Below are 25,347 nucleotides of genomic sequence, written 5' to 3'. Positions count from 1 at the left end.
TTAGCCAGTTATGAAAAGTCTTTCTACATAATTTTCCTGTTTTATAGCAATATTCCTATATTTTACATTATTGTTCAGATTAAGTCAATTAATACTTGTAATGTGTTCATCTTTGGGACCTTATAAGTGTTTGGTATATTTAGGTTATCATTAAATATCCTTTGTCAGTTATTGGCCCTGATTCTCTGACTACAAAATCTCATTTGCAAAAGTGTCTAACACAGGTGAGGCATTTATAAGAATTAAAATTGAATGCTTTTAGACAGTGTATATATTCTCCAGTGTACAAACCCCACCATTCCCATTGGACTATGATTCTCCTGCGCTTTACAAATATTAGCAGCCTGCCTCTTGGGACATTTGAATTAGAACCTTTTGATATGGAAGTGCATGTGACTGTTCTTACCTGTCTTCATGTTTTACAAGATACTTTATAACTTACTGTCATCCAATCATGTTCTACCTAATGGAGCTGAATTATATTTTTGATCAATTTAATAAAATTCCAACCCATAGTACTTTAAATGACCACATTTTTGAAACATAAGCTTTAAGAATCACAATGAACATTATTTCTGTTTTCTCTTGTAACATGCATCAGGTTGTAGTAGAGGATTATCAACTATATGGTCTGGTAATGTAGTGATTGGCATTCCCTCAACCTCTGATCATGGACACATAAAGCAAGTCACTGCAAGCGGGGAGCCCCTGTACAATATCACCCCACCTTGATGGTGTTGCAGCACCATACTCTGGATAAAGTCAGTCATCCGATTTCATCTTGTCTCTCAAATCCTTTGTTCCTACATTCAGATTCAACTTTTTAAGGTTAACACACCATTTCTTCAGAGAAGGAGAAGTCAGAGTAGCAAAAGGAAAGAAATAATTGTTCTAAAGGAAAAGAAAGCTTGAAAATTTTGTATTTGAATGCTATATGTACAACAAAGGAAATGATTAAGAGCATGAAGACAGAGGCTACAGGGGGAGAGACAATCTTTGCCAGCTATTCCTCTGACAGGGGATTAATATCTAGAATATATAAAGAACTCAAAAAATCTAACACCCAAAATCCCCTAAATCACCCAATCAATAGATGGACAAAAGAACTAAACAGAAACTTATCAAAAGAAGAAACACAGATGGCCAACAAATACAAGAATAAATATTCAAAGTCTAGTAATCAGGGAAATGAAAATCAAAAATACACTATTATTTCATCTCACTTCAGTCATCATGGCAATGATAAAGCATATAAACAATAATAAATGCTGGCAAAGACATGAGAGGAAAGGTATACTGTTGATGTTGCTGCAGATTAGCACAACCACCCTGGAAAGCAGTATGGTGGTTCTGGGAATGGATCCACCATATGACCCACCTATCTCACTTCTTGGTATTTTTCCAAAGAACTTAAATCATCATACTATAGCTATACTGCCACCTCAATGTTTGTAGCAGCACAATTCCCAATAGCTAAATTATGGCATCAATCCATGTGTCCATCAATAGATGAATGGATTAGGAAATTGTTGCATATATATAAAATGGAGTTCTACTGAGTGATAAAGAAGAATGAAATTTTGACATCTGCTAGTAAATGGATTGAAATGGTGAATATCATGCTCAGTGAAATAAGCCAAACTCAGAAACTCAAAGGTCAAATGTTTTCTCTCATATGTGGAAGCTGGAGTAAAATACAGGAAAAGGGAGGGATAAGTTAACATAAAGACACAGGGAAGATCAGTATCGTAGAAGGAGATCAAGAGGCAAAGTGGAGTGATGGGAAAGGGGAGGAAATGAGGAATGAATTCCTAAAATACCAGGTTATGTGCCTATATGAGTATACTACATATATATGTGCATATATATGAATATATGAATTTCACCTTTATGTATAAGTCAAAAGAACCAGTCAAATATATATAGATGAGTGAAAGGAAGTCTAGCAGAGCAAAGCAAGGAGAATAGGAGAGGGGTGGGCAGGAGGAAAAAGGGAAGATCATGAACTGAAATTGAAGTCTATGCATGTATGATTCTGTAGGGATGAACTCAACTATTATGTATAACTATAATGCTCTAACAAAAATATAAAGTAAAAGGAAGCTTGTAAACTTCATATTTGAATATTATCTATCAGTCAAAACTGAATATAATGAACAAACTGTCATGAAATTATGTGATGAGCAAAGTTGGGTTTAATGGAAGCTAGTATTTTATTAAGCATATAACACATATAGATCTGAAAGGTACTAAAATAGAGATGGTTTGAAAACAAGGCCTAGAACAATATTGAGCCATTAAAAGTGACATTGCAGCTGCTTCTGCTTCTTGCTATGAAAAGATTGTGTTATTTGGATCAGTCTGTTAACTGGAAATAAAAAAATGCTGGATGAAATATAAATACAAATATATTAATAAATTTCATTACTGAAAATTACTGAAGAGTTGCAGATATAATGGACAAATTTAAGGGTAAGTTTTTGAGGAAAAACAGAATCGACAGGATTAATTGGAATTTTATGGCAACTGTACTTTTTTTTTTTTTTTTTTCCCTGAGTGGTTTTTATAGCATTGCACACTTGGGCTTCAAGCTAGTTAACTGAAGGGGTTGTGAAGTTTAGTTCCTGGGTTTGTCCAAGGTGAGAAGTCTTTTTGTGACACCGTCTCCACATGAAGCTGATATCTCAGAGGCCACAGCTTCATAGCAGTAAGAGCACTAGGACTAATCTCCACCTCAATCCCAGATCGCAGAGCATGGGAGAGAGACTTGTCTCCACGCTGAGCAGAGCAGAAGAAAGGCCAGAGGGAACAAAGTATTTAAGAGGGTGTTTATAGATGGGTCTTCGTGTATACTGGCACAGTAGAGAGGGAACTTCAAATCCTGAACTAGATTTGCAATATTTCCCATTTAGTCGTGACTTCAGGGTCCAGACAGATACAAACACAGAGCCCCAGTGGAAGAGAGAGCACCAACCTAGGAATCTGAAAATACTCATATATTTGATAGATAACTAGGTTCACAAGGAAACCAGGTAATTAGCTTGAGACCTGCACTCACGACAGTAGAAGCAGAGTCGCAGGAATTTCAGGTAGTGGGATAATTATACAAAGCTAGAAAACTTTGCTTATTTTATAGGAAATACAGCTAAGCTTGAAATTATCTTCAGATAACAGGAAAAAATTGAGACACAGGAGACTCAAAACTGAACTGAATTGAACTAATAGGAATTTTAAAATTCCATTAGTAAAAGTTTAAAATTTAACAATATTTTCAGTGGTAGTTTAGGTGCAGCAAAAGGAAAAAAAAAAGGCATATTAATTAAATCCAACAAACAGACCAAAAAAAAAAAAAAAGGTGAAAAACAACACCAATATATAGAAATGTGACATAAATAGAAATCAAATAAATAAATAATTAAAATAAGACAACAGATTTAAATCTATGGTATCCAAATTATACTGAAGGCACCATCAGTACTAAATTCCTCAGCTAAGAGGCAAGAATCATTAACCAAGAAAAATTTGCACATTCAAATGTACAGTTTATAAAATACATGGGGAAAATCTAAGACAACAGGTTAATCTTTTAAAAATGGAAAACATACTTAACATATATGAAGAAAAAATTCCAACGAAGGTATATTAATATTAAATCTTAACTTTAAAAGAAAAACCATTTCTCGAGATAGTCACTTGTACAGGTAAATATTAAATTTGCCAACAAATATTTAATACACATACAGCATAGTGAAAATGTAGAAAAGGTAACAGTTGATCCCTCTAAAACGTCAGGACACCTGTGATCACATGGGGGATGATTGTGATTGGAAAGAGACACTCAGAAAACTTCTGGAATGTTAGTGATATTCTATTTATTCATCTGAATAGTATTCACACATGAATGGAACTATCAGTAAAAAACCACATGCACAAAGGTTTTATACATTTTCTGTATATATAAACCTTCTTGATTTATCATTAATGGAAAAGCAGCTTGCAACATAATATACATGAACAAACAAACAAACGAATGAACTACTTTCCAGGAACAGAAAATAGAATTTCTAGAAAAAGAGGTGTTGGTAGAAGGATATGTGTCAACCTTGAAAATGGAAAATGAAGAGGTCTGTGGAGAGTGAGGCAGATACTCAATGAGAAGGAAATACTTGGAAAGCAGCAATGCTGAAAAGGCTTCAGGGTGAGTGTGGACAGAAAATTAGATAGAAGCTTGCAATACAATGTGCCAGGAATGGGCGCCAATGCTATTTTTAGCTGCAAAAGCACAGGAATCATGGCACAAAACAAGGACAGGCAGCTTCTTTTTATATATAAGTGGAAAGTCCGACTGCAAGGCAACAATTTTATAGCAAACTACTTTTAGCTTAAACTTGGTATGAGGAAGAAAATAGCCACCATGACCTGAAAATGAGTCTGGGGATATGGAATTCTCCAGTGAAATAATTTTCCTATTCTTGAATCATGGAGAGGATGGTCTCTTTTAATGCCAGCCCTAACTTTTGTCAAGAGTGATGGTAAAAACATATAGTTGAGAAATTTTCTTCAGGCTCTTTCTCAAAGCAGACATCCATCACAATAGCCAATATGGGTGCAAAAATAAGTCTGCACAGGAGGATTTGCCTATATGACTTCAACTTATTAGAGAAAGTAAATTCTAGGAATCATAAAAGTAGGTGAGATGAATCACTAGACTGGACTCTGACAGAAGATGCAATGCACAAGATACTAAAGATACTGTGAACTTGAGATGTCCAAAATGGCAGGCAGAATATGGCAGCAGATGTTCAGTTATCAGCTGATATTCAAATTCAGTAGGCAATATAGACTGCTCCTAGGTCTGTTGATGTAGGGGCTTGTTTGGTAGAGAGTAGATGCATTGTACCTGAAGAAGTTTGGCTGGCAAGAGTTAGAGAAAGCAAATGGATTCCAGGGATAAAGAGAGCTTATTTATTAAGGTACTATTTATATAGATACAAAAAGAGCCAAAGGGAAAACAAAATGAAAGAAGGGATCATGAGGTAACTAGATATTCTCAAAGCAGGAAGTTGATACCAATTTAAGCCTAAAGAAATAAACAAAATAATCTTATGAGGGTCCAGTGAGACCTATAGATATGGAAGAGGGGTTGCTCACCACAACAGAGTTGTTGCCAAACAAACAAACAAACAAAAAATAGTGCCGAAGCAGGGAAGAAAAGAGTAAGAAAGAAAAACCTTGACCTCTTTTCCCTTCTTTCTTATTATCTCCGGGCAGTGAGTCTCATTGGTCCAACCCAAGAAAAACCCAGAGGACAAGGGATACAGGGTGAACACAGCACATCGGAGTCAGCCTTCCAGAGCAAAGATCAGGAAAAAGTATGGTGGGAAAGAAAATACAGGAGTGACAGAGAGCACAAACAGAGAGCTTGGAGCACAAAGCCCATGCAAGGAACACAAGGTCAAAGCCAGTTATGCAGAGTGGGCCAAAGGGCAGAGCAGTTCTCTGTTCAGTCAGTCCTATAGTAATTTTAAAATACTTCCTACATGGTGCTTAGGTCCTCTACAAAAATAGTAAGTCTTGATCCCTTAATAAAGGCTTTGCAACCTAACATGAGAAGGAACAATAGGCATTTAAACAAGGCTACAGAGAAAGTAAAAAAAGGGAATCAATCAGTCATTCATGAGTTTGGAGGTCAGTACAAAAAAACACATGAACCAAAAAACAAAGGGCATGTGAGCCTTGAAAACTAGAACAAATGAGGTGAACAGGGATTTCTGGATAAAGGGACATCATGAGACATAAAACAACCTTGTCATGGATGTAATTCAGTTTTATTTTGGTTGAAACAAAGAATGTAAAGGAGATTGGAATTAGAAGCTAGACTAAATACATAGCCTCCTTGGATGAACCTCTCTCTCGTCCACAGCAGGGCTGACTGAGTCATTTTTCATGTTGTAATGGCATTTCCATGGGGTGAGAAGAATACAGGAACTCTCATATAATGTGAGGTTGCATTATGGTTTTCATTTTTCAGGATAAGCTTAAGAAGAATTAGAATGGGCAAAGAGATATATGGCCTGTAACAACACAAGAAAAAGAAAAAACATAGAAAGTTCACAGGGAGAAACTATTGGGAAGAACCTCAAACACTTTGAAATCATGAGCAAATGGTCACTCTGTGAGATTTAATCTCATTTGATCAATATCTAACCAAAGGAAAAGAATGCATCCTACTCCCAGCAGAAACATTATTTGCTTAGTTCATACACAGTGAAATTGATTCATCTTAGAGGATGTTTATCCAAAAAAGAGGAAGGCCAGCATAGAAAGCGGGGGGCGGGGGGGGGGTGTCCAGTGAGGTCAGCAACAATGTCATGTACCTAGAACTTTTCAGGGAGGAATGATAGTGCATTCTGGAGATTGGGTGGGGGTGATATTGATATGGGGGGCGTATCAGTGTTAGCATTCTTTGAAGAACAAGGAAATTCATCAGAGTTCACACTGCTTTAACTTTTGCTCATCACACAGCCTTCTGGGTAATAATTGGTATTTTCTTGATATTTTTACACATCTTGAGGAAGTGAAGTCTTGTTAGTGGGCATATGTGAACCACCTTCTGGAGAAGTCACCAGAATAGAAATTCTGGCTAACATAATTATCTCTTGTCAATTTAGTTAATGGGATTCTTGCACTGAGAATTGGTTTTGCCACTGTGCTTTTATAATACAATTTCCTGACCTGTAAGACAGACATTCTAATTCTGGAATACAGTGAAATAACAGATAATTCTGTAATTGAATCTCTTGGCACTCTCACTCAGTTTTCCCTGGCAACCATAGCCCTCATCGCCTCCAACCCTTTGAATTAGGTTAACTTGACTACAGGAGAGAAAGTTAAGGTGTTAAGAGGAAAAAAAAAATAACGCTTTCAGAAACACTTCAAAAAACGACTATTGGAAGAATTTGGATATAATACTTGATTAAAGCACAGCCATCCAGGCTGTGAAACCCATTTAGTTCACCCCTAGTTTAGTTTATACCATCTATAATATTAGGAAGAAGGCAGTATGGAATGGTTGTGAGAGTTTTCAAAATTAAAAGCAAAATCCATAATAATTTTTCTTCAATTTAATTTTTAAGGAAACTTGTCAGTTAAAAAAATATCAGGGTGAACTATATGGTCAGAAGCAGGAGAAGATTGTTAGCAGTCTTCTATCAACTGTTCTCAGGTCTCAAAAACCATAGCAGATGCCAAGATGCTCCTCTGTTGGAGAACAGCTAGCAAAGTCAAGACAGCTGGGAGGAAGAGTCAAGAAACATGGATTCTGATTCTGGCTCTGCATGAGCCTTGAGAATGGTTCTGGTCACTGTACTTCCTCATTGAATAGAAAAAGCTGCCCTACTTAACTCTTGGCAAATAATCTTTTCATGATAAAATGGGCACAAAAATACTTTTAGTGCACAAAGAAGCACCTGAGGAAAGATACAACTCTCATATTTGAAAGTCCAAAATCCCCTCATCATTTGATCACTTTCAAAGACTTTTTAAATAGCAATTGTTCTAATTTTTCAAAAAAGTATGTCTATTTTCATACTCAGATTGATATTCATTTCTAAGAAAAAGTCTTTGTTGTGAACTAGTGAAATAATAAAGCATTCATTCAAAAATTATGAAGCACCTCAATTATTATTTGCCAAACACTGTGACAGTACAGTAAAGTATATAAATTTGTCCTTACTCCTGACCATGGCAAAGGAAGGGAGGAGACATGTGGCAAAATTATAGGGTGCATCCATAAATTCACTGTTAAGCACTAAGAAAAAAATGAGTCCTCATAATGTTCATTGCAATCTCACTTCAAAATTTGCAAGTGAGGTGCCGTTCATAAATATCTCTTTCTGTGATCTCATTTAGCTTTCATTCGATGAAGTGAGCAATCTAACTTGTCTCCCCCACCCACCATACATCCCTTTCTTTTGAACAGTAGACTTAATATTATACTTAGTTCTTTCTGGTAAAATTATTTTCTTTTCCTTCATTATTGGTCACTCATTAATCTGGCTATCTTCTACCTCTTTCATTGTACCATCTTAAATACTATTAATAAGTTTTATTAACTAGTACTGTATTAATTTATATTATTAAATATCATAGTTAGTTTACAAATAGAAAAAATCATTGAAAATATCATTGGCCTGAACATATTTAGGCCAAGTCAATGTGTCTAAACAGCAAGAAAAATAGCAACACCTTCTTTGTATGAAATTCAAACTCAGATCTATGCAGATTGCATTTCTAAGGGTATGCAGTGATATCTATAAGCCAAGTCTTGAATATTAGAGTTTTGTCTTGGTCTGGATGAAGGCATTGCTCAATCACTAAAAGAGAAGCCAACAACTTAGGTACACAGGTATTGATACATAATTACATTTCAATGCTCCAGGAAGACAAGTGGGGAATCAGTACATAAGGGTGGTCTCTAGGACCCCCACCAAAAAGAAGTAAGATGGGTTTCACTTTTCCAATTTTCTTTTTTATTAGGTGATAGGGAATGAAATCATTGCCATGAAAAACAATTGAATCTAGGAAAGGAAGTCTCTAGTTTTTAAATTTTAATTTTATCTGGAAGGGAGTTCGTTTTTCTTCAGAAAAGCAATATAATAAAGTGTAATGCATTTTCACCCTTCACGTTTCCAAAGTTTGAGTGGCAGTATTTGCCTTGATGCAGCACTGCGGAAAATCCCATTCTGGTTGTCAATTGCAGTTGTCCTGCATCAGAAATAGTTCTGTTGGAACATTCTGACTTGACAGCTAAGTCAATGTCAATTAATAAGGACCATTAAAATTGCTTTGACAGACATGTATTTGAGGATAGCTTAGATGTCCAAGTTGGAGAAGTGGAGCTACTTGGCATATTAATAATACCACCAAGTGCTGGATAAATTGATTTAACACTCATTTCACCATCTGCTTAATATTCCATCTTAATTTACCATCTGATTCAAAAAGTAAAAAGTAGGGGCAACACATATTGAATGGCAAGAGACATAGTTAGAAAATTTTTCCATCTAAAAAGTGCAAACTAACATATCAACTATATATCAAGTCTAAACTATGTAACTTGTTGGGATAAACGAGATCATCAAAATAAGTCTACACCTGTCTCACTCCAAGCAAAATTTTGTTATATAACAGTATTCTTTCTCAATCCTAAACTCCATTCACCCCTTGAGGAAGCTCATTAGCAGTAAAATATGCAAAAGACAGAAGTGAATTGCATAGATAATGCAGAGCTTTAAGGAATCAGGATATAATTTCTACTAATGTTGGGTAGTGATAGACAACAAAAAGTACATACAAGTCAATGGAACCTCAAATGCTCAGCGTAAAATTCAACTCCTTAATTATCATGCCAAGATATCTTCTTTTCCACCTCCTTCAAAAGGTTTACCAGAACAAGTAGTGAGATAATGTCTTAATTCATTAAAAAGCTCTGATTCAGAAGACCCATGTAAAAGCTACAAAAGAACGAAGGTTAATATAAGAAAATTAAAACTAAGCAGCAGTAGGAGACATTAAGATATACAAGCTAAAAACAACAAAAAATTAGTGGTTTTTCTCTAAAATCACTTAACAGTTGCAAAATCTATCAATAAGTGAATATTTGAAAAGTGCCTACTAAGGGTACTTTAGACAAATAGCAAAGATGCCAAGTAGATCCAGTTCTATCCTCCAATGAGCCAAAAATCTAGGTGAAATGCCATGTAGCTTAAGTATGGAGTGAATGATGTACTGATTAAAGAGTAAAGATGGAAGAGGCAGGAAGGCACAACCCATCCAATTTCTTCATCATTTGAAAGAAAAGGTGAAGGAGACCCAGAGAGATGACATCTAGCAGGTTAGAGGTGGGACCTAGACTAGACTCCAAGTCTTCTGAATTTAAGGTTCAAAGAAGAGGGATATTTTCACAACATTGGACAGCATGTCCCCAAAGAACTACTGGTTTATCTCTGAGATCAGGATGACTGCAATTAACATGGTTGAGAAATAGCTCCAACTACATTAATGTATATATTAATATATATGTATATATAATTTAGAGACATGGCCTCACTAAATTGTGTAGGCCCTGTCTAAATTTTTGAGACTGACTTTGAACTCACCATCCTCCTGCCTCAGTCTCTCAAGTGCAGGGATTACAAGTATGCACCACCATGCCAGCCTTTGGGAAGAATTTTGATGCATTTAATGACCTTAAGTAAAACAGACCCTGTGCAACACCAACATACCAAGAAAGATGTCTAATGTCATAATGTAATCATAAAAAAAAAAAAAAAAAAAAAAAACTAACCAACATCAAGTCTTGGAGGACCCACTATATACTAAACACTATGCTGGTTCATACTTAGGGAAATAAAAGTGTTTATCAAATAAAGCCTTGTCCCTATGTCCCTGGCCTTATGACCAGTATGCAGTCTGTGGAATATGGCTGTTTTGATGCTATGTATCTTCTATGTCTAGGCTAGTCTTGCACCTCTGCCTTGCTCCCTTGCAACACTCTTTCTTAGAACCCTGGGCCACTATATAAGAAGTCTGACTACTCCAAGACCATCATGCTGAAGAAGCCGTATTAAATATTCTTCTCAACAATCCCAGCTGAGATTTTTCTTTCAGTGATCCCAGACTTGGTACCTGCCACACAAGCAAAGAAGTGGTGGCTCTAGTCCCAGCTGTTGCAGCCCTCAGACATTCAAGTCATCCTCAGTCATTAGAGTTATCTGAGCTGAGGCTCCAGACACGCTAGAGGTAAGAGGAACCTTGCCTTTGCCCAAATGGAGTCTGACACACAGACTCCATGAGCATAATAAAATGGTTGTTGGCACTATTAACTTTTGTGGTTTTAGTTATATACTAAGATAATTAGAACAGACTCTAGCCTAAAATAATTCTCTGACCTCACAAAGAATTTTAATATTTGATCTTAGTAATTTTTCACAGTGATGATGAAGAGTAATGATAGTGTCATTTCCTTTATTGTTTGGTTTAGTTTATGTGGAAGAGGTAGTGGAAGCTCATGAAATAATCCGTTTCTCTTTTCAATTTGCTACATTCCCTTTCTGTTGATATATGGCCCTGTGTCTACTTTTGATGAGTGAAATGTTTGGAGAAGTAACTGTATCACTTCTGATACAAAGCAGTTACAAGTAGATGCTGCCTTCTCTATTTTATTTTCTGTGTACCTTTGGGAGCACAAACTTCTATGAGGCAGAGTTGCAAAGATGGAGGCATCCTGGATCCCTGAGTCTCTGTGTTAAAGAGTTATCAAAAGGGCTTCTGGCTCCACACCAAACTGAAATATGAGTAAGACATACATGTTTGTTGTGTTATGTTAGACTTAGGACATTATTTGTTGCTGTAACATAACCTAACTGAATCTGACTAGTATGGTTTTCATGAGATATTATAATAGTTATTCATTCCCCTACATCATAAATTCACATTTAGTTGGTTTCTTTTCTAATTATATTTAACTCAGTCCTTGTTCAGCTACTTGTAACTGGGGGAAAAAACAACAGCAAACCTTGCTCACTGATTTTTTTTTTTAATTAATGAGCACAAACTTCCTGTGAGTCCTTAGTACTTCTTAGTTATCTAAATTTTCTTCTTTAATTTCATCTCCAATTTTTCAAGTGACTCTTTCACTACCTTCATTTTCCAAAAATCGATACCTCCTTTCCCAAGTTTATTCTCAACTATTGACTTTCTTCCTATTTTACTGACAAAGTTGAAGACACAGAAGAGAATTTACCACGTTCCCACCTCTTCAAGCCCCAATATTTTAGCCTCTGCCCATATATTTTGCCTTTATTTTCATAAAGTAGATGCCTTACAAAAGCCAAAGACTCCCCTCATCTTTAAATGTAGTCCCTTCTCTTTCACTCAATGACATTGCTTCTGTAATTTTCTCCTCTTTCTACTTTACTATAAAGTTTTTTTTCTATCCTGTATATTTCCATCATCATGCAAGCATCATTAATTTCCCTTTAGTGTAATCTTCTTTGAAGTGTCTTTACTCACTATCTTCTTCAGTTCCTTTCCTCCAAGCTATATTGAACATCTCCCTTTAAATCACAGTTTTACATCAGCATTTGCCTAAGCATCAAAGTCACGGACCTTCATATTGCTAACTCAAATGGCTACTTCTCAGTTCTCATTGTACAAATTTTCTTTTTTTTTTTTTGCGGTGCTGGGGATCGAACTCAGGGCCTTGTGCTTGCAAGGCAAGCACTCTACCGACTGAGCTATCTCCTCAGCCCTCATTGTACAAATTTTCTTATCAGCTTTTGGAACAATTGAGATCTTTCATGAAACACTTTCTCTACTTTGCTGCTGGGACACTATTGGCTTGGTTGGCAAGCTCTCTCATTGCCTGACTCTTCTTAGTGTTATCTCCGGAATCATCCTCATCTTCTCAACCTCTAGGCATTGGAATGCTCCAGGGCTCAACTCTCAGGCTTCTAATATTTGTCTTTCTAGTTACCCTTATCAGGTTGCATGGCTTTCAATATTAGCTATACCATGACGAATCTGAAATTTATATCTTCAACTCCAACTGATGGATTTTACCTCTGAACGTGATCTGTGTACCATCTTATACAGGTAACTCCACATTTCTCTGTTGGGATGCCTGATCGGTATCCTTCTACAGAAAATGGCAACTGCATTCCATGAGTTATTCAGTTCTTAAAGCTTGGGGTTACCCTCGACTTCTCTCCTCTCTACATGCCATATCTAGTCTTTCAGTAAATCCTGTCAATTCTATTTTTAAATATATATTCTGAGTCTAATCCTTTTTTACTGTCTTCACTGCTCCCATGCTATTTTATGCCACTATTATATCCCTGGCAGATTTTGCAAAATCTTCTTAAATAGTCACCCTATAAAACATCCCTTCCCTATTGCAGACTAATTTGCATAATGTAGCCAAAGATGCCTTTAAAATATATGTCAGATCATACCCTCCTGTCTCAAAATGCTTCAGAAATCTTAACCTGATTAAACTCTGAAGTATTATATTCCAAATGCCTTATATGATCTGGCCCAAAACTGCTTACAGCCCCTTCCCCTTATACTCAGACAACTGCCTAATTTGTTCCAATCACACTCCTTTTCCTGCCCTTCCTCAACTTCACCAAGCAAGGTCATTTCTCAGAATCTTTGCAAGTATAATCCTCTTTGCCAGAGACACTCATTTCTCAAATTTCTGCATGAATCTTTCTTTCACGTAATTTAGCTCTCTGGTTCAATTTATATTTTTTAAAAAGGTTTTTTTTTTTCTGGTCATCTGCATTCTTTATGCCTTATCTAGTTTCATTTATATACTTTAATCACTTATCAGCAATACAGCACAGTTTATATTTCTTTATTTTATTGTATTATTCCTTCCCTCTGTAAGTCTAAAACATAAAATCCATAAGGGTCAGAACTTGATTAGTTCTGCTCAATGTCTTCTACTACAAAACCAAAATGTCTTGAACATAGTAGGTGCTCAATAAATATGTAAATCAATAAGTAAATGAAGACAGGATTCAGTTTGAGATGCATGAAAGCCATTATCTAGAGACTTTGGGATCACTTGTAAAAATCAAGTAATCTCTGTGCACTGAGGTAAGTGGACTGATATGAGACTGATGTGAGACTCCAGTACACAGCACAAACTCAGAATGGAGAGAAGGAATAACAGTGAACCAAGCCAGTGATGGTCTTGCAACCATGCACAGAAGACCAGCAAAGTACAGCACAAGCCAGCCTGGAGCTCCTTCCAGAAAGAGGAAACACATCCACATAAAGTAAATGAGGTGAAACAAATTTAAAAAAGGCTGACAATAAATTAAAAATTCAGTGAGTGGCATTATCATCAGCCTATGGGCAGAAAAAGAATGTATAGGTTGGGCTAAGTGAAGTCATTTTAAGTGTTTTCACAAATTTGTTGTGATTTTGGATTTGTCTCTGAATACTTTTATAGAGAGACTATATGTACCTATAATTACCTTCTTTTCTCAACCCAAATCTGGAACATATACTTTGACATATGTAAGTTTACTTACGGGAGTAACAAGACAAAGTATAAAAATTGGCACTGAATGTAAAACGTATTTAGATACTTGTGCTTCTGACATGACACTGGGAATATCAGCTGGACAAATGACAAAAACAAAAACAAAAGCAGACTGATGAGTATGCAGAAATAGGTGTTGAGTGCAGAGAAATAGGTGGTCCAAGAAAAGTCAACTGTACTAGTGAGTTTGAAGAACAGACACCCTAAGTGACATACCCAGGGCTTGGGATGAGTTTTGATAAGAGCAAATGGTTTGAATATTAACTGGCACATCTTGGAGCACATATTCACTACCTCAAAGAAATCCTCATAGGAAGCTAGGAATAAAATAGAGGTAACAAAAATAGTCAGACCTACCTTCCCCTACATTCAATTGACTTTCATTCATGCAGTTTTGACAGTAGGTACACTATAATTCAATGAAGGACCAGTTTAAACGAATGTTATGTGTACCACCATCAGATATCTATTTGCTAAACTATTTATTTGTGTTTAACATCACATTCTATCTCATGACCTTCATAGCAATGTGTTTTTTAGGTCTTATAGACTTGTGTCTGAACCTTTATATGCAAGTTTGTGTGATTTTTTTCTTATGCAGAGATCTTTCTCTCTCCTTCTTTCTCAGAAAGGCAATGAAGGAGAGTAGAGGTTTGAAGAGAGTACATACCATAAAAATTTTTATAAAGAAACAAATTCTAACTTCAGTAGAATAATAAAATGATATTGCAGGATCCTCAACATTTAAAACTGTGTAGTTGAAATTTTCCATTTTATATAAAAGAATGAGGAAAGAGACTAAAAATAACCACTCAATATAACACACAAAGTTATTAGAAAAACTGTGATGAAAACCCATGCTTTCTAACCCTGTGGAGTGTTCCTTTCATTTCACCAGTTCTCAGTACTGACTACAATAATTTTATATACAAAGCAAACTTCCCCTTGATCAAGCAAAGCTCTTAAATATATGCTTATAGGTCTTTCATTGCTATGATTTTAGAACACAGCAGAAATGTTCCTTCTCAGAATTGCAGGAACACACACACAAATACACACACACTCACGCACACACCCCAGACTTGCCAAGGTCTGCGCCTACACAGGTCAGGTTGATTTATGATTTTAAAGATCAGTGGGAGGAGTGCAAATTATGTTATGGGGTCTGAACTTGCTCTTCACTGTGACTTTAAGCATTCTTGCTATTTGTTTTGGGAATAAAACCACCACTTTGACTTGATAGAGCCAACATTATAATCCAGCATAAGTACAGGTGACTTTTCTCCTTACTTTTTTTACAGAATATGTAATTGTATCTTTTCCTGAAAAATCTTTCCACTACCTAATCTTGCCACCTGTTTTGGAAAAAGCTCTAGTAGGTTCTAAGGTGTTTAATTTGTCAATCTTGAGTGATCCATGTTCATGTGTGAATCATACTGAATGATTCTTATAGATCTAGTATTATTATCTCAAGTCATGAGACTAAATTAACAAGTGCACAAGTATAAATGGTTCAAAACTACCTAGCCTCATATATATCCCTAGTGACAAAATTTCTCATATTGTTCTTTGGAAAAAAAGAAAGAAACATACTTTATTAACAGGATGAATACGTATTTAGAAAAGATATGCAAAATCCAGCTGTGGGCTGCTTCCCATTTATCACTGAAACATACTCAACCTACCAAGTTAACTATTAAAACATGTTGGTACTTGTTGAGTGTTGACTATGTGTGATTAACTTTAATTATATTCTATTACATTTTAAAAAGCAAGAATTTGAAGACATATCACTATTATTCCCATTTTACACAAGAAGAAACTCAGGTTTATAGAGATGGATCTACTTAATAGGGCCATAATGAAGTCCTAACTTCATTATCCCAGATAAAGGTGCTTGACTTCAGCACTTACAGTAGCAATCCTCTTTGAGGTGTCATTCACAAAAATGTTTGGTAAGGTAAAATAAAAGGGGGCCTGGTCACCTAAGATCCTTCTGACAACATACCTGCAATTTTTCCATTTAATCATCAAAAACTAATTTATAACTGATGTTAAGCTGGGGACTTAAAAGCAATTATTTTGTATCTGAAGACTCTTGCTCAAGTCAGTTCACCACCTTGAGGCACACTCTAAATGGTTACACTCTGGGACTTACACTCTACCTAGCAAAATCCTCTGCAGCACCTAGGTAGCGCCCTTCTCTTCTCTTTTCTGGTATGACACATTAGTCTTGGTTCTGAGTCCTCACTCATTTTAATTCCCAGACTTTTACTGCATACAACACCCATATCTGTACAGTTGGGAGATCTTTTACATATGATTGGGAAGAAAGTATAAGAGTAAGTAAGGGTGTTCACTAATTATTTTCACCAGAGATTAAAAGACTGTATGATTTTTTTTTTTTTTTCTATTCTCATGTCTCTCTTTAGACAAAGGTCTAAAGCTTTCACTTTATATGGAGGTGAGGGGTTGGGAGTAGATTCTCTGCAAAAAGTTTGAAATTGATGAAAGTTTACTTAAGTTCTTTGCATTTAGGACCTATCAGTGGTTCTCAGAATTTTCCTCTCATGGTAGTTATCTTCACTAACACTAATTTGAGGATGCCCATGAATAAGAACCACAAAATTTTGTTTGAAATAGAGGTTGGATCTCCTTAACACAGTCTCTCCTTTATACCTGACCTATCATCTTTAAAAAAAAAAAAAACTGAGTAGAGAATTCCAGTGTTGCATAATTTAAAAACATTTGACAGCATTAAATTAAGTGAGAAGATGGGCTGGACATTCTGGATTTCCTGAGAGACCCAAGAAGATGAAACAGACACAACCTCAAGTAAAATTTTACACAGTCACACAGACACACCAATGCAAAATGAAAACAGATTTCCGCCTGAGAATTCAAGAAATGTACTACCTTGCCCCAAACCGGTAAGAATCCGATTACCACAAGGATGGATAGTTACCCATGGCGAAGAACGGGATTCCCAGCAGGGTGGAGTTGTACTTTCCATCCGTGATGAAGAAGATCCCTGCTGCAGTGATGATGGAGATGCACACTGTGAGCACCCCCAGGAGGCCCAGGAAAGGCTTACTGCGCAAGCAGTCCTTCATGGAGCTGGAGAGGGTAGCTGTGGTCAGGATCAGCACGAGGCTCACCAGGACCTTACTTCTGGCCAGGATGCTGGTCTTATGAAAGTCTCTCCAGAGGCTAAAGGATGCTAAAGAGTGGAGTTGGAGGTCTTGATGCTCCTCCTGAAGCTTCCTCATAAGCTTACAGAACTCATTCTCCCACTTCTCCCCTATGAGGTCTTGGGTGGCAGAGCCATAGGTCTGGAGGTAGTAGGTGATTTGAATGGCTCTGGCTGACTTGACCCGCTGGTCCTTGCTGTTTGGCACTTCCACTACCCCGCCCAGTTGGTGTCCAATAAAACTGTTCCTCCCATCCTTGAAAACAAACAAACAAAAAATGGGAGACTTAAGTTACCAGAAGGATGCACATTCCAAGGGACAGTTTCTTACTCTAAGTGAAGGAGCACAAGGAAGGCAAAGAGAGGTGCTAAGTTTGGAACTGATGTGGGTGGAGAGGCAAGTCAAGATCATATATTCAACCTCTTGGAGCTATGTGTAATACCATGCATGATGATCAGGATTAGAAAAGATGCAAAGAGTACTACAAAGCTACACGAGACTTACCACATGCATAGGAAAATGTACATAAATATTATTACTTTGATTTCCCCAAATACCCTCATTCTAACTTTCCTTCTATAACAATTTATCACCACTCCTTAATGGAGGATCAAGTGTACGATTCAGTTTTAATCAGAGGAATTGCATGAGTTAAAAACATTTTAAAAATTAAAATTATTATGTTTCCTATAAGTTAAATTTTCTGAGGTTCTGTACACACACCTACACCAACACACACACACACACACACACACACACACACACACACATAACTTGTTTCCCTATAATCTGGCAGTATAATTTCATAGTTCAGGAACCGTACAAAAATACTCTTTCTTACAATTAATTTAATGATGTTGAAGTGTTTCCTAAATATGTTTACTCCAAACACCTGCCTTAGACACAGGTTGATCTTTCCCTCTAGATGATAGTGGACAAACCTCCCAAATGAAACAGATGAAATTTTCAGATATGATTGCCAAAAGTTATCTCAATTTCAGAGTTTGACATGGATTGTACAGGCAAACTCATAAGAGTAAGAGTTTGGTAGAAGAAGCAATCATTCCTCCTGGGTGAACATGAAGCTCCTAAAACAGGTTCAGAACAGAAGTTCTCATCCTGTGTGCTTCATCACTCAGGAAGAAATTCCTGAAAACCATTCCCAAATTTTAGACGACCTGGAAATTTTATTTTTGCTACAATTGTCAGGTACTTCAATGGCAATGGTTGTCAGAATGTAGAATCCAATAGCAGGAAGCAGGATGAAAGATAGCTTTAAAAATATGCTGCAGGAATTGAGTGAGAAGCAGCCACTAAGGTGAACTTATGCCACAAGTAGACTGTGTGTGAACTGGATCAGGCAAGATGCTCATCTCACAGGGCTATAAAAAAGTAGAGTTGGGACAGGAAAGAGTTCTTTCTAGAGAGGGCAGTGGTAAGGCTAATAAATGCAGTAATATGATAAGCACGGATGCCTTTACAGAACCATGAGACATCTTGTACACATGTGAAATAATTATTCGGGACTTGTTTAATCCAGGCACTTATGTATGAGGCACTTATTTGTACTTGTATTTTTTAACATGCACCCAAGCAACCCTAATATTTGAGAGTCTGTTGCAAATACAAAAAGTTTAAGAAGTTTACAAGAAAGTACAAATGCTGGTTAGGATCATCAAGAATTTAAGAGAGAAATGCCATAGTTACTCCATAGACCCATTTAAAATAATCACATTAAATAATTAAAATCATCTAATTAGTTCAACTTGACCAATTCCATATGACAACATATTTCCAGTAAGAATGTGATTTAAAGATGTTTTTCCTGCTTGGTACCTCCCACTTCCATGGCATTTTTTTCAATTTCCCCTTTTCTTCTCCTTACAAAAATCCAATCAAGAGTTTGGCTGTAGGTTCCCAAAGCTGTCTCTTGATTAATCTTTTGGAGTGTTCCAGTGAGTTCCCAGCAGAAAAACAAGCAAACTTTGAAGGAAGCAGTAGTCTTTCCCCAGAATCAAGAGATTGTATAACCATTTAATTGTTTGGTAGATGCAAGTTGTTCCTCAATTAGGTTTGATTAGTTTTGTTTTGAGCTTAGTATAATTTTTGGCTCTGCCATTCTATTTCTGTGAAATCTCTTCTTTGAAGTAGACTTGTGCTTCTGATTATTTGAGAGGGAAAGCATTTTAAAAGTTGTATGTACTTAAGAATGTGCAGCTTTTTCTGTCTTTACTGATTTATGCCATCACAAAGTTTTCTCAGAGAACTTTAGCAGCAGCATGGAGATGATTTTTCCCCTAGGCTCCATTTGGAGACTACAGCAGATCAAAGAGGGTGCTGGTAATATGTCTAGGAAAAGTCAAAGTTTTAACAAAGACAAATATAGATTTTTAAACAACAGATCTTTGGTGAGTTTGGTTAGCTTCTAACCTTCCTTTTGAAGTTGTTGAATTTCCATTTTTTTACAAAAATAGTTTAGAGAAGGTATGCTTCCATCCTACCTTTGCTTATTATACTTAAATAAATGTAACAGAATGAATTTCTCTCTCATATTCAGTTCTAATTTATGTACCTGAGCAAATTAAATAACATCTTTGGATGTCCTGGAATCTAAAGTCTCCACTGATGAGTTCACAACACTTACATACATTTTTAGACATTGTTTACATGGGAAACTTCTATTTCATAAAAGTGGCAAGGGAGTTTCTTTTTCCAAGCTAATTCTTAGAAGCCTATCAGTAGGAGAAACAAATAACAAATGCAACACATATTGTAACTATATTTGGAGCAGAACTTCTGAACTCTTAAGACATCCAGTAGGATTAATGGAGAGAATGACTGATCAGGGTTCATGTGACCCAAGTTGCAGCAAGCAGCTCATACTAATTGCATAAGAAACCCATAACTGGTTCATTTCCCTTCTAAATTTCAGTTTTCTTATCTATAATAGGAGCAGATCTGTGATTATGAGGAAATGTTGACATGATATTGAAGTAAATTTTCAGCTCTATTTCTAGGAAAATACAACCCATGTAGATATTTTTAAGAGATCTGAGTGTCAGATATGTTATTATAGTTTGATAATATAATTCTATTGAGCCATGAATTGCTTATTTCCATATCTTGCAAGATCTTACCAGTAACATGGAAGAGCTGCTTTGTTTAATAAATGAGCAAGCCTGGAGACTTAGAGAAGGAAAATCTGTTAGTCAAGGTGATGAACCATGGGTTTTGACCCAGATCTTCTGTTCCAAGTCTAATCCTTTCTACAATCCTATGGGAATCATATCAGGGGAACCATTTCAACTCCTGTTCCCCATAAATATTCTGTTTGATTAAAACTTATCACACTTATAGATTACCCTTTTCCAACACTTTCCTCTCCAACTAAAGCAATTACCTACCATTTAACACATAGATTCAACTTCTTCCTTTCCCAAAGGAACTTACTTCTTACACAAGCTCCAAGGTTCCTTTAAGTATAGAAATCACCTTTATGTTCCAGTGAAGAGAAACCTTAAAATAAAAATATGACCAGATGGCAACATGATGTTTTCAATGCATCCCTATTTCAGTGCATTGCTGAACTGGACTGATGTCAATAACATGAGATGAATTTAGGGCCCTAGTTCATATCCATGTCCAAGTCTGCTCTTCTTCAATCTGTTCTCCAAAGTGCAGCCAGAGTCTAATCGTAAATAGGACCTCATCTCCTTTCTGGGCCTAAAACCTTCCACTGGCTCATCCACTTGCACTAGGAATAAAATAGGACCCTCTACCAGGACTGCAGGGCCCAGCGTGGTCCATGGTTGGAGAAGACATCTGTCCTTGTCTCCTACCTCCCTCTTCTACCTCTTCTGGCATCTCTTCCTACTCCTTAAACACAACAGGTTAATTTCCACCTCACTTTTATTTGTTGTCCCCTATGCCTGGAATATTTTCCTACATGACTCCTATGGCCAAGACTACTTCCTGCCATGGAAGTTCTAGCTTTAAAGAAATCATGTGAGTTACACATTCTCAAGTGGGCTCCTCCTTTCCTGCAATCATCTATTATATAGGCCCTTCCCCCACCTTTTTTTTTCTATTCCTGATAATGATTTCTATCTAAAAAGATCTTATACAATCATTAAATTGTTCCTTTTTTGTCTCCTCTGCTAGAAGTTGCATTTGTTGAAAATTGGCACTCTTCCTTGTTTTTCTCACTAATAACTTCCCTATCCCTAGAAGAAGGCTGTTCTAGAACATTCCCTAATCTTTTTTAACTGAGTGAATTCACCACAAGGTGTAAATTACTCATGAGAGGTTTTATTTTAAAGACTGTTTTGCTAAGATCAGGACATAAAGAGACACTTTCATCCCTTTTTCAATCTTTTTACTCTCAATAACATTTCTTCAAAATATGTTCCTTTTCACTGTGTATCAAAGAAGTATGATAAGCTAGTCAACATACCAGGGGACTGGGGCAGACCTAGGGAAAAGGATTCCCATGAGCCATTCTCTAAAGTCAAAGGACGGTACCAGCTGCCCAAGAAATAGAAGAGAGTGGTTGGAGAGAAACCTTAAAATAAAAATATGACCAGGGCTCCTTCAGTTTCCTTCAGACAGGGCCACAAAAAGCTCATTAAGGTGTTGGGACTAATTGTCCTTCAGTGAGAAATGACTGGTGGGTTATAGGCAGTGGAATGGTTTGATTTCCTGTTTTGAAATGCCTACTTTCATTGTGCTGTGTGAAAAGGACTTTGGCAATAGAGAAGACTCTGAAGGAAAGAGCAGTTCGGAAGCTCCTGCAGTATTTCATTTTCTTGATGCAGCATAAGAAAATGTCATGGAGGCAGTGTCTGGCAGGTAAATTGTTCCAAGGTGAATCAATAAAAGTACAGGTCATGATGCTATCTCATGGACATGAAGCATCTCAGCACATTCTCTCTCCAGCAGTATAATATAGAAAAAAATATTCTTAGGTCCTTTAGCTTTTATTTAGCTTGAGGTTACTACTTTGTAGCTTTTAAAATCACTTCCACCCAATCCACACTCTCCAGTGAAAAGAAAATTAAACTCTTAGAGATAAACTCAAAGAATAAATTCTTAAAGAATGAAGATTTTAATGCCCTAGACAGTTGGGTAGAGAAAAAAATTACTTAATGATTCTTGGAAATGATAAGGGAGCAAGTGTAAAATTTGCTCAATATATGTGCTAGGTTGACATTCAGATACTTTCTGTGACTGAAAAATAATTTGGCAGCACAGTTCCTGTCCAAGGCAATTGTAATTCAGATTTTATTGATTTTTGATGAGGTAGACACTAAGAGAATACTGGAAACTTTCAGATGGTCAGTTCTCTTTATTGCTAAAAAGAAAATCTTCCTGTGTGATAGATGGTGACATTTTTCAAAGAATGATAAGACTTTGTTTGTTTGAAAAATGTTTTTCCTCAGAATTATTCCTAGCTTATATCTCTTTGTTTCATTGCCCAATGTCAAGTGTTTACACAAAGTAGGATTAAATGAAACCATTGGTTATCTTGATTTACCTTTCCAGCATTTCTTATTTACTAGCTATAAGCAAATAATAAGGAAACAAATTTCTTATTTTTAAAAATAATCAAGTCATTTTCAAAATGAAGACTTAAAAGCATTAAAATGCCCCAATAAAGAATAAATTAAATCTCTTTTTTCACAATGCTAAGCTAGGAAAGTGCAGTAGTGTATTTCAGACATTTTTCAAAGAGGAAGGTTAAAAAACAAGGTTTCTGTGCTGCTAAAATGAAATAAAAACTTTAGCCAAACAGAATATAAAATAAGTGAAACAAAGCACTCTGGCATATCAATGAACTGTGGCCTGGTTGGAATTTTTTATCACACGTGGCAGACACAGTTCCAAGACTTTGGAACATTATTTGCATTATTTCCAGCAACTGTTCCAGCCACTCTTTGAGGAAGTACTAAACCGGAGTTGCTGCAAGTCACCAAGGAAGACATGGGGCCTTGATAGACCATGTGAGCAGACTAAGTTCAGGTAGCTATGAAATAGTGTAATCATTTGATTTCTGTTTCTGGCTCCAAGACTCATGTTCTTAACACAACTGCACATATATTTGGATAATTTATGAGTATACTTGAATGAGAGGAAGTGAAATACAGTCATTATGCACACAGATTCAAGAAGTCAACTGTTTTGCTCAGAGTCCCAGCGATGACACCAATAAGCTGTGTAGGTGTCTTAAGCTCCCTACACATCAGGTGCATTACTGTTAAAACAAGAATCATAAAGCATTGGAAGGATCAAGTGTATTAATATAGATGTAAAGTATATAAATAGTACTCAGGAAGGGCTGGATATTATTTTCATTAATCACAAATGAAATATTTAAATAATACTGTTTATTCATTTAGTCATCTAAGATTATTCCACATTCCCCAGCAAATGTCTATAATGCGATGGAAAAAACATAGGTCACAGGACCAAGTCACCTGGTTTCAAGAGGACACATTGCCAACTCCCTCCTCTTCAAAGTATAAGGTTTGGCTCCTGTTATCTCTAAAGATCTGATTTGCTCTTCAATTAATGATTCACTGGCAGTAAAGTTATCAGACACCACACAGTATTCTAGAGAAACCTGTGTTAAGCAGGGTAGGGGGTAGAAATAAGAAGGAAGGGGAAACACAAGATGACCTATGTTCGTTTCCATAGAAACAGGAAGCATTTTATCTTTTTTTCTAAATCTGGACCCAGTTGCTTCTTCTCTTTTTTTTGGGTTTTCTCCTGAGAAAATTCTTCTCAAATGGAAAAATAAACAGACTTTGCTCCAATTTTTTGAGATAAAAATCATCTCTCATTAGCCCAGAATTTTATATTTTAATTGTTTTCTATCTTCAGATTTCTATTATCCTTTCTACTGTCTTGGTTTGCTTAGTACATAACAGCATAAGTATATTGAATTTCTCCTTTATTTTTGCAAAATCTTTATACAAATTTACTAAAAATGTGTAGAAGTAGAGTAAAACATCTGCATTAAATATCAGCCATATAAAAACTACCTTTCTGTTTTTCTGGAATTCCTTACTAGTGATCCTATCTATCCCTAAAATTTTCATAAAAGCTACTATTCTTAAATACATCTTTCACAGAAGGATCATGGTCATTACTTGAGACCAAGTATTTCCTATCAAAACACACTTAGCTCTGTTGCTGACCTGAATTACCAGAAGTTAGCCATCACCCACGTGGGAGCATTTGAGGAATGTGAAAAGTCCCTAAGTACAGTGACCCCCTTTAGTAGATAGCATTTCTTTTGAGCCAAGAAGCTATTCTGAAAAGTCTCAGGTCACAAACACAGACCACATAAGAAATGTGACACCTGAGCCATTAGCACCTCGGAGTGGAGAACAGATCAGTCTGACAACCCAGAGGGACAGACCTCAGAGCAGAGCTCAACACAGCCTGCTGCAGTGGTGAAGTTGGGGAAGATGGGAACGTTCAGGCACTGCAGATGTCTACATAAGGCACCACTGTGGGGAGCACACGGGTGTACCCAGGATGCCAGGTGGAACCTGGCAAGAAGGGCAGAATTATCCATTTGTTTAAGAAATATTCAGAGTGCTTGTTCCTTTCCTGATGCTTCTGAGGGCAGACTGGTGAACAGCTACAGTTAACTTCCAAGAGCCTGTGGCTCTGGGAGTTGAGGGGAGGAGAGAAGACCGGCTTTTTAACACGCATACATATATATGTACCAGTGAACATACACAGGTAAGGGAGCCCTAGAAAGGAATCAGCTAGCCTAGGAGGTACTAAGAGGGCTTTCCAGGCTCTCATCTGAGACCTAAGAAAGAGTAGTCATTATTCAAATAAGGATGAGGGATTTGGTTGCTGCACACGAAGATCAGTCTTCCAGGCAGAGGAAACAGCATACACAAACTTTAGACAGGAGAGTAGGTATGCGGTGTTCCTGGGACTTAAAAGAATGACTGGGGTGTACTGGGCAGATGCAACCATTGGGACTGGTAATAAATATTGGGATTTTTTTATTCAAAAGCTTTC

At 36.6% G+C, this 25,347-nt stretch overlaps 1 protein-coding gene across 6 annotated transcripts in view; it reads right to left on the bottom strand.

Moving 5' to 3' along the window:
- PTCHD4 (patched domain containing 4) overlaps positions 1-25,347 on the bottom strand; it is a gene marked incomplete at its 5' end in the record, with an annotated part of 252,389 nt that overhangs the window by 178,694 nt on the left and 48,348 nt on the right. For 5 of the 6 annotated variants that reach the window (XM_079148298.1, XM_079148299.1, XM_079148302.1 and 2 more), the window contains one exon: positions 17,082-17,562. In XM_079148298.1, coding sequence (XP_079004424.1) covers positions 17,082-17,562 — 481 coding nt within the window. Of the gene's footprint in view, positions 1-17,032; positions 17,563-25,347 lie in introns of all 6 variants that reach the window. The other variant, XM_079148301.1, reaches the window with a different exon arrangement.

This window comes from Sciurus vulgaris (assembly GCF_902686455.1).
Source record: "Sciurus vulgaris genome assembly, chromosome: 7".
NCBI classification, from domain to species: Eukaryota; Metazoa; Chordata; class Mammalia; order Rodentia; family Sciuridae; genus Sciurus; species Sciurus vulgaris.
The sequence above is the reverse complement of the archived record's forward strand: the minus strand, read 5'-3'. Positions and strand labels throughout refer to the sequence as shown.